Source organism: Ochotona princeps, chromosome 10, assembly GCF_030435755.1.
Source record: "Ochotona princeps isolate mOchPri1 chromosome 10, mOchPri1.hap1, whole genome shotgun sequence".
Classification (NCBI taxonomy): domain Eukaryota; kingdom Metazoa; phylum Chordata; class Mammalia; order Lagomorpha; family Ochotonidae; genus Ochotona; species Ochotona princeps.
In genome coordinates, this window is record NC_080841.1 from 42,045,475 (window position 1) to 42,059,353 (window position 13,879).

A 13,879-nucleotide genomic window follows, 5' to 3' on the forward strand; every position below is an offset into this window, starting at 1 on the left:
TACAAAAGATAAACTAAGTACACAGGTTTCACTAATCTGTATAACTGAATAAAGCATCAATCAACACTGTAACTCTGTAACGCTGGAGTTCAAATGAATAAATATTTAAACATGAATACAAAAAAAAAAAAAAGAATGATTTGTGTAAGATCTTTGTGCAAAGCACTGAGAAGCTTAAAAGGTGACTTTGTTGTAGTTATTACATACCAAACAGGAAGCTGAGTATATACTATGGGCTAATATCACAATGTTGCCCGATAATAAAAATTTTCCCTCTCTTTAAAGTTATGGAAGGAAGAGATTTGCATAGGTTAGTCTACGGTAAAATCATCCCATAATGTATTCAGATATGTTACAAAGGGTCTGGGTATACCTTGGCAAAGGATTCAACACTTTTATTTGTTTGATGCTCTGGCTTTAGTTATTCCTGAGATATAGGACATGAAGCTCCGTTTCCCATTATCCTGAGGCTATTTAAGGATGGGCCCTAGATCTATTGTTATCACTAATAACAAAGGTAAGAAGAGCAAAGCAGCCTCTTAGCTATCACAACAGCAATCCTCATCCTTTGTATTTATTGAGTACCTGATTATCCTCCCTAACATATTCCTTCTAATCTTCACATCTCTGCTGCAAGTAGAGTTTCATATTTCTTATTTGAGAGATCAGAAAAAGGAAATTTGGGGATGTTAAGTAAGTTGCCCAAGAACAAATGAGCAGCTGAGGCAGAATAACAGCCTAGGTCTGGACCGTTCTTCCAGGTCCTGAACGCCCCCTCAAATCTCTCTCTATCACGTACACACACACACACACAATGTGGATTCAAGTGTTTCCCTATAAGAGCCATGAAAGGGAGGCCATGTGTGCTCGAATGGGCCTGTTTGGAAGGGAAGGTAGACTGCCCAATGGTCTTGAGGTCACTATCTCTGGAAAGTACCTCTTTTAGTTTCCCAATGAAGCATTCTGCAGAACCCTCCCATTGGAGGAAAGCTGGTGGTGTAGGTTTTGGTTCTGAACCTCATGGTTCTCAGGTCAGAACCAACGGGGCCAAATCCAATGCAACCCCACTCCAGGCCATCCATATAATCAGTAGGCTGAGCCATGATACCTGCCACTGCTTCTGTGGGACCACAGGAGGCTCGCGCCTAAAAAGTGCAGAGTGGCCCTCTTAAGGTTCCTGTTGGCAGCTAACAACTTAGGCTTGCCCTGTTCCTCATGCTTCCTCATGCTGAGGTCTGGGTGCTCCAGGTCTTAATCTGAGAGGTATGAGAATAGCAATAGAGTCTAAGGGACCTCGCCAATGAGTGGCAATTTGGAATCCTGAATAAAGTCCCAGACCTGAACACAAGGGGTTATTTGAAATGAGTGATCTGAGAAATTCTTATTTGAAGCCATCATATTAATTTTCTAGAATATCAAATCAGTTTTTTTGGAAAAGGGATCACAAATGTTCCCACTTTACCTAGAGACTAATGGTAAGTATTTGGGAACCCATTTCCTTAGAGGGCACTCAGGGTTGCCCAGATGTGTATAGAGGAGTGAGTTTGCGAGTTACGTGAAAATGCAACAGAGCTACTTTGAGGAGTGCCAGGGATTGAATGTTATGTGTCCGCCTTCCCTTTCCACTAGTCCATAAACTGAAATCCACATGGGCCAAGGGATGGGATGAAGTGTGGGGCCTTTGGAAGATGACTGGTCAATGAGGGTAGAGGCTTTATGAACAATCTTAGTGCCTACAGGAGAGAACTGCAGATAGCACTGCAAGAAGACAGAAGTCAGCAGTCCCTAAGCTGGAGAGGAGCCTCACAAGAACCCCAACACTCTCACACCTTAATCCCACATGTCTTGCTTCTAGGACTGCAAAAAAGCAGACATCTGTTGTCTATAAGCCAATACTTAAGAGTTTGTTGTAGAAGCCTGAGTTGCTAATAATTACATAGTATGTTGATGAAAGACATCTGTTTAGGAATGAATATGACTTAGCTAGCACAAAACCATATCTGGGGAGATGGTGAGGCACAGGGTTGATACACAACAGCCCAAGAGGGAATATGGACCATGTCCTGAACTTTCCAAAGGAAATGGAAGGAAAACGCAGCATGACAAAGTCTTAGTTACATATAATAAAACAGAGGTGTTGAGTCAGACTGAAGAACCAAAAAATGAGCTCAAGAGTTTATCAGTCAACCTCAGCCAAGTGGCTGGGTACATGGAGGCTGAGTCTGTGAACTTACAATGCAGTGCCTGCCTCATATTTCGTCTCATTCTGGAAAGGTTTATGTTGGCCACAGCAATGATGCAGCCAACTAAGTGAGACTATGGTCCACAGGGCCAAAGCAATAGAAAGACAAGGTGTGAGACATAACTGCTAGAGAGCTATTACTTAAGTCTGAGCATTGTGAGTCTCAGACTTTGGAGTGAGAGACCTTCAGGTGAGGAGACTCTCTTCCTCCCCAATGGATTTGGCCTGGTGAGATGCAAGTCCACTTCCACGGGAAGCCCCCTTGTCCCCACTAGGTGAGCACTGGCCTAAGGACACAAGCTCAGGGGAAGAAGGGCCAGGGGACACAAAGATGATTCCTGATGACATCATTTTTTCTTCCAAGTCCAAGGTAGATCTAATCAACTTTCCAGCTTCATGAGCCAATGAACTCTTTAGTTTGCATAGATCATGTTGAGCTATCTTCTTGAAGTCAAAAGACTCCTGATAAAAACAAGGGATATCAGGAGACACATTTCACCAACAAAGAAACTATATCTCATGGACTTTTGATTTTTTTATTAGTTTCATTTCTTCAAAACACTTTCTTCTGATTAAATTTTTCAATGACTCAAAGATCATTCAGTAGCAGCATTTTCTTCAAGAAAATTCTTGATTTTTTTTTACATTTCTTTAGTGACACATTAGTCATTCAGTAGCATGTTATTTAACTTGATGGTGTTGTTAATTTCTTTTTTTCCCCTGTTGTTGATTTTGTTGTGTGGCTTCTCATTTAAGAGGATGTACAGTTACTGAGTAATGGAGACTATCATATCTAGCAGCATGTTATTTTACTTCATGGCATTGTAAATTTCTACTTTCCATCCTGTTGTTGATTTTCGATTGCGGCTTTTCATTTAAGGGGATGTATAGTAACTGTGTAATGGAGACTGTCATATCGAGATGTGAGGATACAACACAGTATGCATCTCTACTTTGAGGCAAAGATGGACACTCAATGAAACTGTTTACTGTATCTTGACAATAGGATGCTGGACTCTCTACCACTGTCCATGCCTGCAATGATGGACATATGACTATGTATGAAGAACTATACTATAGTAATGATATAGGGGAACTTAGTAAGGGGGGAGGGGATAAGGGAAGTCCCACGATCTATGGAAATGTGTCATAAAATGATAACAAAAAGAAATTTAAAAAAAAAGCAAGGGATGATCTTTATCCCAAGGATTCTCCCTCCATATATTTTACTTTCAGAGTGTGACAGCACAAAGCTCAACCTTGATTTCCTTAAGTCTGGGGATCTAAGTAGCCTGAAAAACTAGCAGAGATGCCTGGCATGCCTTGACATTCCTCCAGAGCCAAAGCTAGCTCTATTGTTGAAGCAGGACTAGGACTTTAGTCAGTTCACCTGTCTGCTTTCTTTTCCCTTCTCACTCCCTTTTCTGATTTGCATTTTGTTAACTGGAGTTCCACGTTTGTGTCTGAATGGATGTTACTAAGTGAAAAACTAAATGATGAATGTGACCTTACCCTGCTGTTTTGCTGACAGCTGAGGAGGCTCTCACACGCATACTCAAGGGTGAGCTTTGACACTTGAGGTGCGGTGAAGAGCTATTATGCAGTTATCTGCCAGAAGGAAGACACTTTTGAGGAACTCCAGTGCATGGGATTTCTTAAACAGCAAAATATACTACGATGCATAATTTTACTGGGGGTCCTATTCTATTTTGCTGAGCAGCGAAAGTATTTGCAAAGTGCAGAGTAGCGAAGCAGGAGATGGGGCTGCAGGATGGAGTCAGCCATGCCCACCTGCTCTCCAGCTGTCTGATGCTGCTGACTCTTCAAGGTCACCAGGAGCAAGATTTTGTGACTGATTCAGGTTGATGGATGGTTGCAGTGAGTACAAGTTTCCTACAGCAGGAGGGCAGAACCTGGCTTTGAATCACTGTAGCCAGTGGGAGGAGGGAGAAGCTTCAGCTTTCCTAGTTTTTAGGGAGTGCTGGAGTTGGAGCCCATTCATTCCAACAGAAGAAGACAGGAAATATGCAGCTTTTAAATCCACATTATCTCAAATCCTTTTACTGCATCACTCAAATATATGTGATTGGAAGGTATGTAGGGTGGCTCTGAGCCAGTAACTTCGAATACATGTAATTAAAACATCTTTCCTGAATTGGCCAGTATTAAAAGTGAACATTATAGGCCATCCCATGATATGTCCTCACTCTTTGCCTTATTAAAAGATGACCTGTAATAGGGCCTTGCATCTGAGGTTCTGTGTTAATGTTCATTCCATAGGACTTCAGTTAGCAGTTGGGGCTTGTTCAATCTTCTCACTCGGTTGATTGTAATGCTTGCAGTCTTGCTGCTGCTGTGGGTGTGGTGATATGTGACTCATGAAGGTGCTGACATAACTGTGCTCAGCAACTTCAGAAAAAACTTCAGCCAAGTTGCAAAGATGCACAAAACTGTGTAGATACAGTTGGATGAGAGGACAGAATTGTACTGCGAAGAACAGAAAGATGCATGGGAAGGATCTTCACATTTATGACAGGGAACCAAGTCTTACTCGTTCTTTTCTAACTTGTAAGAACTTAGTCATCCCATCTTCCAGAGGAGCTAATTGAGACTCACCTAGTAAATAATTTCCCCAGCACCAAGACAGGCTTATGAACTGGGATTACACTGCATGTCTGACCAACCACAAAGTCCATGTACCATCACCTCCTCGGGAAGAGCCAAGGATTAAGCAGAGACCAGTACCTTCTTGCTGTCAAGGAAGAGTCTAGAGACACAGCCTGACACAGACTGATTTCCTCCTGGGTAAAGCCTCGCTCAAGGAGCTAAGGAGCTAGTATTGGGGAGTAGCAAGTTAAGCCACTAACTGTGATGCTGGTATCCAGCATGAGCATGGTCCATGTTCCAGTTGCTCCACTTTTTAATTTTTTTTAAGGACTTGTTTATTTCCATTGAAAAGGCAGGTCAGATTTATGGAGAGAAGGCAATACAAAGAAAAAGATCTTCCATCCACTGCTTCACTCCCCAAGTGGCCAGAGCTGAGTCAATCTGAAGCCAGAAGCTTCTTCTGCATCTCCCATATTTGCGGAGGGTCCCAAGGCTTTGGGCCATCCTCTTCTGTCCTCCTAGGCCACAAACAGGGAGCTGGATGGTAAATGGAGCAGCCAGAACATAAACTGGCACACATACGGGATTCCGGCGCTTGAAGGGGAAGGATTAGTCAAATAAGCTTTGTGCTGAGCTTAGTTGCTCCACTTTCAATCCAGTTCCCTATTAATGTGTTTGGAAAAGTAGCAGAAGATGGCCTAAGTGCCTGGGCCTCTGCCCCCACATGGGGAAAGTGGAAAAAGTTCCTGGCTCATGACTTTGGCCCAGGATAGCCCAAGCTGTTGCAGCCACTGGGGAGTGAATCAGAAACAAGTAAATAAATCATCTCCATAAGTTAAAGAGTGTTTGTGCAGACCTATGGGTTGTATGCGACTGTATGTCAGGAGAGAAAGGCAGTGTGCCAACCAGGGTTGGGCCCACCACCCAGAACAGCTTGTTCAATAACCTTTCCTAGGTCAACTGGTATAATCTGGCAGTCAGAGCTTACTTTTCCTTCACAGCTGGTGAAACCTGGATTATATCAGATAGCTCATCTTCAGTTACATTACTCCCAGAGCCCCAGAACATCGCTGCCCCCAGTGGTGGTGTCAAGGAGCTGACAAAGTCAATCAAGGGAGACATGCCCACCCCACATCAGGATGAAGGCTGAAGCTGCAGACCTTTTAACAGAGGGAGGATAAGGGGCCCTCAAAAAATGCAAATTTGAGCAATGAATGCTAGCATAGATTTTTCAGATCTTACTTGTAATTTTTCTCCCAGAATTTCACTGGCCTGACATACGATGTGATGAAAATGACACTCCCAAGAAATGGGCTCAGTGGAGTAGAAAAGATTGATGTGGCAATCGCCTGAAAGAAAAGCATGGCAGAGTCTGAGAAAGTCGAGTTAAGGCAAAAAAGACACAATTTTTCAATACTATTTTAGATTTTGCTTAATTTTCACCAAAGCTGTTTTCCCACCAAAGAGAGGACAGACCATCTTTGTACGCACAGATTTGGAAATATAAAACTTTGAGCAGCACCCTGCTAAGTCTCATTTCACCATGTAAGCCGAATGATTCCCATAAAAAAAATCCCTATGGTCTCAGTCTGATTCATGGAAAAGATTTAATATCTGAGGATGGAAAAGAGCAATTTCTTTGTCTCAGGATGTCATCAGCTGAACAGAACACACTGCGGTACATTTACTAAAGAACTCAGGAGTTTTACAAATTATTAAAAGTAAATTATACTGTAAGAATAAACAAACAGTATTGTCTGATAGCTGGCATTTCTGTTTCTCAAAGACTCTTTTCCCACTATTCAAAAATTATAGTGTGTATGCATATGTATTACACTTTGAACACCAGTGGCTCAATTGATGTCTGACTTACAAGCTCGAACTGCAAACACAAGAGCCCCTGTGAGCCAAGTCACCTCTTTAACATTCTTGGATGACACTGGCAGTTACTGACATGAATACACATCCTCTGATCAGAAATATGATCACTTAATATTAAACTTGATACTGCTGCAGCTTGTATTTTAAGCCTAATCTCTGGAAACTGGGTTGGGGGTCCAGGGGAAGAAGGGATGGAGAAGCAGCAGTTCTCTGAACAGCCTATTCAATATTCATAGCCCTGTAGTTCAGGGTTATCGTAGGGCTTGGGGATGGAGGAACAAGGTCCAGACTGCCCAGGACTTACCAGTACACCAGATTGAGGACTTGGATCTCTCTATCCCTCTACCACAGGTCTAGTCTGATGGCCTGCAAGGCTGATTTAGCCTACCAGGAGAAGATGACAGCTGTGCTCTCTCACTGCTGCACAAATGGAGGTCTCTTTCCATAGCTGGGTTTCAGAAAGTTTGGGCACAGAGTAAGGAGGAAACGCTTGGTTCAGACAGGGAGACTCCATCTATCTTAACAAGCAGGGCATGTCAGCAGATGTCTTCAGAGTGCTGTGACCGAGTTTCATGGCAGCACCTACAGTCCTGTGGTAAAGGTGGGGCAGGGCAGGAGTTCTTGTTTGTCCTGATTAATATGTAAACTATACAGGCAACTGAGCATCTTGCTGTCCACAGGTAAGTTTTCATACCTTTCCCCAGAGTTAACATCAGATTTTTGCATCAACAGTAGGGGTGTCTCTTTTCTTTACCTACCTTTTATTACTTTCAAACACCTTCAGGCATGAACTAGTATAGAGTCTATTAATAGTCCATTCCATTGTGGAATTGTTTAGGTACCAAAGCAATCTCTATTGTGTTGTAATTTAAATCCAATTCCTTTTATCCTGACCTGGATGCAGATGGAAAAGTAGAGAACAATATGCTACTGAAAGCTGAAAATACCTGTCTTGTGGCAGAAATATTTAGTTTTTTTTTTTTATTCAGCTTTCTGCCTGAGAGAAAACTGATGCGTGATATAGATGTAGCATTCCTGAGTCTGTTGTCACTGGAGGAAAAGGGAGTGGCAGGGAGATGTCACTGACTAAAGTTATTCAAAAAAATATCAGAGGGCAAAGTCAGGTTAGAGGTGAGGGTTAATATTCAGAAGGAAAGGAGAGGTAAGTAACCCCTAGTGTGGGGCTTGCAGCCAACCTAGCACAAAGGCAAATGAAGCCAGGGCTGGGCGGGGTGGTGCTGCTATAGGGCATTGCCCTTTTCATGAATTCTAACACATCCCCAAAGATTATGTTGTACATTTTAAAATGTCAGAAATAAATATACAGAAATTAAGAAGTGAGGAGACAGAGCTAAACGTCTAAGTAAAGTTCAGTGTGGTAAGAACACACAGAAGTCTAACAGGTGAGAGAGACACAGCACTGAACAGACAGCCTCAGGGAATATTTGACTGGGGGAGGATCAATTAAGAAATGCAGCTGGATCTGGACAAACAGGAGATGGTGACTGTTCCGAGGAGAGCTGTGAAGGGAGAGGGGCTCCTAGGCATCTCAGGCATGCAGAGCCCTCCCGTATTTCTTTCTGAAACGGCGAATAGGTTAGCAGCTCCTCTTAAAACACAGTTGAAATAAAACAACAGTGCCAATTTAAGATAAAATCATTAGAAGCTCAGAAAGATGTAACAAGTAGAAAGTAGCCTTCCTTCTCTCTCTATGAGTTTAGTGCGGATAACCTGACACCATCTCTAATTAAGAGAAGACAATAATCTTGCATGGTCTCTATGCATATTAAAAGGGTGAGCATTCTCATCTTTCCCTGAAGATTACAATCTCTGAAGCTAACACAGGTTATCAAGGGAGAAAACATGCTAGCACTGGAAAAAGCAATTTACCAAACAGTGCCCTGCTGGCCTACAAGCTAATTCAGTTCCAAAAATTGGGCAAATTAGTCCCTTCTTAATGCTGAGATGGAATCCATAGCTTCTTAATTGAGTGATAAAACAATTAAGGCTTCTAAGGCTGACATTTAGGAACCTGACAGCTTTGGATAGCTGATATATCCCATTTTTTTTCAACTGCTTATCTTATTATATTCTAAAGAAGATGCTATTGGGCTCTCAGTGGCACATACCACCTTAACCACTAAGCAGTGATGGGGAGATGGCTGAGGTGAGACGGAGGTGGTAAAGGCCATGGAGGGCAATCTGAATCTCCGGAGAGGAAGCAGGTGTCATCAACAGGGTACTTTAGGAACAAAGTATGGAGATTGATCTAAAACGGAAGAAGCAAATGACTCATAAAATCTATACGACAAGTATTTCAGTTTCTTTTTCAAGAGAATGAGTCTATATATCATCAAACTACATACGTGTAAGATATAATATGTGTAAGCTGAGATAGTTCCTAATGCTTCTTTTAGTCTGGGGAAGATATTAAGTGCCAGGTTTTATGCACTTGTGTGAATCCTCAACACACAGACAGAAGCTGGCAATTGAAAGTTATGGCTCCCAAAACAATCTTCATTTGGAGCTACAAGGAGTAATCAGTTATAACTGAACTTACAAATCAAGGTACAAACATCAAGGAAAAGTGCTACAAGAAAGAAGTATGCCCAATGTTATGATAACATCGGGAATGATAACTTCAGCATTTAATTTCTTAGTGTAGCTCCTCAACTGTAAATTTGCATTAATGTGATAATCTTCACTTAACGCATATGCTTTAAGTTCTACACAGGAAACTTTACGCACACATCAGAAGTAAAAATCACCTTGATGTTTCACCTCTCAATATTTTAAAGCACTCTGTTTAGAGAAACAAAAATGACTGGCATTACAGAAAATGACCACAGTTCAAGGGGAAGAGAGGCACACACAAGTTCATGCCTTTGCAAACAGATTTTCTCCCCTTAGCTTGTTCTTCCAAATAATCCTGACACACTTTAGAAATTTCGATGAAGGTAAAAGAATAGGAACACAAAACAATGTGCATTTTGAGGACAATTTCTGTTATGCTTAAAAACATTTTTTAAACAAATAAGTCTGGAGGGGAATTTTTTAAAAATGTGCACAAATGTATAAAATGTATAATATATTGTCATTTAAGGAGTATCTCCAGTATGTTTCCATCCTTGTACACAAAGGCTAGGTTTCAGGTGCTTCTTATGAATTGTCTTATCGAGTCTTATGGAGATTTTCTAGGAAAGAAAGCCGAAGTAGTCTTGTTAAAACTAGCTAATAGCACCAAAACTGAATTGCCCAAGTTTAGAATTGACACAAAGTTCAATGGACATAAACATGTATAGGTTCCAGATCTTACCCTCTGAGGTGTGATGTAAACAGTGTGACCTGGGTCCAGGAATCTACTTTCTAAGATCCTGCAGGGATTCAAGCACAAGTGGTTCCTGAGCCACATCTTGGGAAACAGGTTTAGAGAGTATAAATTCAGTGTGCTATGGAAGCAATGAGGGCAAATTTTAGGCAAGAGTCCAGAATAGACTCTTTTGAGTTCAGATAGTTCTCAAGAGTTTCATTCATCAATTCCTTTCGACATGTGCAAAACATGAGATTTTATTATCAGTCTCAAAGTAATATTTAGGAGGGGCATCTCAAATTTGTTTAGAAGCATGTTGAAATTAGTGCTGCTTTGATACTAAAAAACATACAAGGAAATTGAGTGTTATTGGCTAATGACTTCTTAGTTAAAACAAAATCATAATTTATTTGTTCAATCTTCAAAAATATCTGTATAATTCCAATAGTGTTCAATTCTGAATTCATAAATATTAATGAAGCATATATGTAACTGCTTCATATGGTATAATCAGTATAATACAAATATTATATATTGTAGCTCTATCTACAATGCTCAAAATGGCAAACAGACTCATATTATTTTGCAAAAGTTAATCCTATCATTACATAGCAATGTACCTTTGTAAAGACAGGATATCTTAACATAGATTTGGCTATGGGGAATGGAAGGATAAGAAAGAGTGAAAGTAACTCTTGAATATGTGCTAATAAATAGCTAAGTGGTCCAAAGGAAATCCAAAGTGCCTCCTCATGTCCCCATTAATGTATAATCTTAAAAATTTCAAAATCTTTTTCCTGCCAGAGTTTAGTGCAAAGCTGGAATCCATAACATGTGTATATCAGAAGCAGAAAGGATATGAGGGATTGCAAAGAGCTGAGCAAACACGTGGAATGAAGAACCCCATGCCATCTGCCAAGGAGCCACGTATGTCATGATGAACTGTAGCTTGTGAAGCAGGTCTCCGAGCTGAAAGCAAAAGAAAAAGGAACTGATTAGAGAGGCCAACAACAATGGCAGCTGCATCGAGGTAGGACTTAGGTCACAGTTAGAAAGGGGCAGTGAAACAGACATCTTCCCTGTTATTCTTACCTTGCTTTGTCCTATTAACACTGTGACCTTTTGACGATACTGTAAAACAGCAACAGGCTGATAGAAGAAATCTTGCATGGTTAATCTCAATAGAGTCAGCATTTTGGCCTAAAGAGTACAGCATATCTCAGTTTTTCCTAGAACTATATTTACAGCAAAATTTCCTGCTTCATACACAGGGTGGAGAAATTCTGGCAGTGAATCTCCTCTCCAAGGCGAATTCAGGCAGGACTCAAAATTCAATTAGTTCATAGCAGGCAATTTTTTTTAAAAAGACTTTTTATTTTTATTGGAAAGGCAGATTTACAGAGAGACGAAAGACAGAAAGATTTTCCATTTGCTGGTTCACATCACAATGGCAAGAGCTGAGCCAATCTGAAGTCAGGAGCCAGGAGCTTCTTCCAGGTCTCCCAGGTACGTGCAGAGTCCCAAGGGTTTGGGTCATCCTCTACTGCTTTCCCAGGCAACAAGCAGGGAGCTGAATGGGAAGTGGAGCAGCTGGGACACAAAACGGTGCCCATATGGGATCCTGGCTCATGCAAGGCAAGGATTTAGCCACTAGGCCATTGCACTGGGCCTGCAGGCTAATTTTTAAGGTGATGCTGTCTTATCATCTGCAAATGATGGCATATATATACACCTATCTATATATATATAATACATCCACATGGCACTCGGTAGAAACAATATTCACCTCTGTAGGAAGATTTGTGCAAAAACAACCCCATTATTGACATTGTTGAGCTTTTTCTGTATTGATTTCATTTCATCTCTTCAGCTCAATACTGTTGAACTTCAAGCCAGGATATGATGGGGAAGCTGCTGCTTTGGCTAGAAAAGCCAACATAAGAAAAAAGCGAATTCAGAGTAGAGAAGAAATCTTCCATGGACCAAATCAGAAGGAACATAAGGGGCTGGCTGTGTTCAGTGGTTTTGTCTAAAGATCCAGATTATAAATATGCAGGGAAGGATGGAGAAAGTGGTTGTCTTGTCCACATACTTCTGCTTTTGGTGGGAATGGAAGATGAATCTCAAGCAAATTTACACTGCTGCTATTTCTAGAAGCAATTAGTATCCTACCAGGATTCCACCTTCTCCTAGCCCCCAAATCCACATAAATTAGTCATACATATGGAAACTTTAGTGGTGTGGTATGTTTGCTCCCAGGTTGAAATAATAAAACACAGTTAACAAAGCCACGGATGTCAGAAGAGAAGGAAAAAACAGAACTGCTATTGGATTTAATAGCTGTTATACAGAATGTCATAAAGCCATCAGGAGAAGAGGGCTTGGATTGGGAAATAGGTTTAGGAAAGCAAAGTTCAGGAATGGAGTCTACTAGCCCTACAGTGAAAAGTCAGCCTGGTAGTTTTGGAATCAAAAGATGAAGTGAGCTTGACTTGGTACATGAAAATGTAATGAGGCATAAGGAGGCTAATTGGAATTCTCTCCAAATCTTCCCACATTTTTCTTGTCTCCCTTGATTCTCACCAACGTCCTAGTTTTGAAGAAAAGCTTACAATTAAGAGATTTTTGAAGAAATCATAGAAGGTGAACGAGGGATAAAAGAACTCCCAGAGGCACAGTAAGCAGACAAAATCATTAGGAAGTCACAGGCATCTTGGTTATGTATAGGCGTGATAGAGCTTTAATTTGTATACTAGGGATACTAATCAGAGACCTAACCGTGTCTTTTGGGTATAAACTGAAGAGTTACAGGTAGAGAGAAGAGATGGGTAGGAGTGCTAGGAAGAAAGAGAGTGAGAAGGAAACAACGAAGCAAAGAGGGAAGCTGGGGAGAATGAAGGGATGGATGAAAAAGAAGGAGGAAAAACAGAAGAAAAGCTTCATGAGATAGGGTGTGAACTACTATAATGGAACATGAAAACTGGGAAACAAAAATAGATATTTAAATTTTGCTGAAACTTCACTTTCTTGACTCTCATTTTTATCAATGTGGGGGCAGATCTCAACTGGTTTAAAACTTCTTCTTTGAAAAAGAAAAGATTTATTTATTTTTATTGGAAAGGCAGATTTACAGAGAAGGAGACAGAAAGAAAGATCTTCCATCTGCCAGTTCACCCCCCAAGAAGCTCCAGTGGTCAATGCTGAGCTGATCCAAAGTCAGGAGCCTGGAGCCTCTTCCAGGTCTCCCACATGGGTGCGGGGTCCAAAGGTTTTGAGCCATCCTCTACTGCTTTTCCATGTCACAAGCAGGGAGCTGGATGGGAAGTGGAGCAGCTGGGACATGAACTGTTGCTCATATGGAATCCCAGCAAATGCAAGGCGAGGATTTAGCTACTGAGCCATTGCACTGGGCTCCAGTTTTCAAGTTCTTTCAGAATGGCAACTTCAGTTTCAATCCTAGGTTTGATTTCAGCTGCCATTATCCATTTCAGATGGGATTCCATAGCCCAAAATAAAGATTATAACACTTTCTATGTTAGGTCACCTGGAAGCCATCTTTCAAAGAGAGTGTTCTTTCTACCACTTAAGTTTTGTCCAGCCACCAGGTGACAAGGAGAAAGATCAATCGATCTAACACAGACTCTTGAGTCACTTCTTTGAAAAGATATAATTTCTTTTCAAGCCCAATATTTGTTTCTTTCATCCCCAGCATGAACTCAACCACAGAAAGACCTTTTAAATTACACACAACATTGAAACACATAATTTCTGGTCTACAGTTAAAGCAAACTTCCTAAGTCGAGGTAAGCATGCATGCTCACTGATGTCCAACCATTCTC

General features: G+C 41.1%; 1 protein-coding gene across 1 annotated transcript in view; it reads right to left on the minus strand.

Annotated features, from left to right (window-relative positions):
- Positions 1 to 13,879, minus strand: part of PCNX2 (pecanex 2) — a 254,759-nt gene that overhangs the window by 71,496 nt on the left and 169,384 nt on the right. Inside the window, exons 22-23 of the mRNA XM_058669358.1 lie at positions 10,900 to 11,009; positions 6,092 to 6,220 (exon numbers count right to left, since the gene is read on the minus strand). Coding sequence (XP_058525341.1) covers positions 6,092 to 6,220; positions 10,900 to 11,009 — 239 coding nt within the window. The remainder of the gene's footprint in view (positions 1 to 6,091; positions 6,221 to 10,899; positions 11,010 to 13,879) is intronic.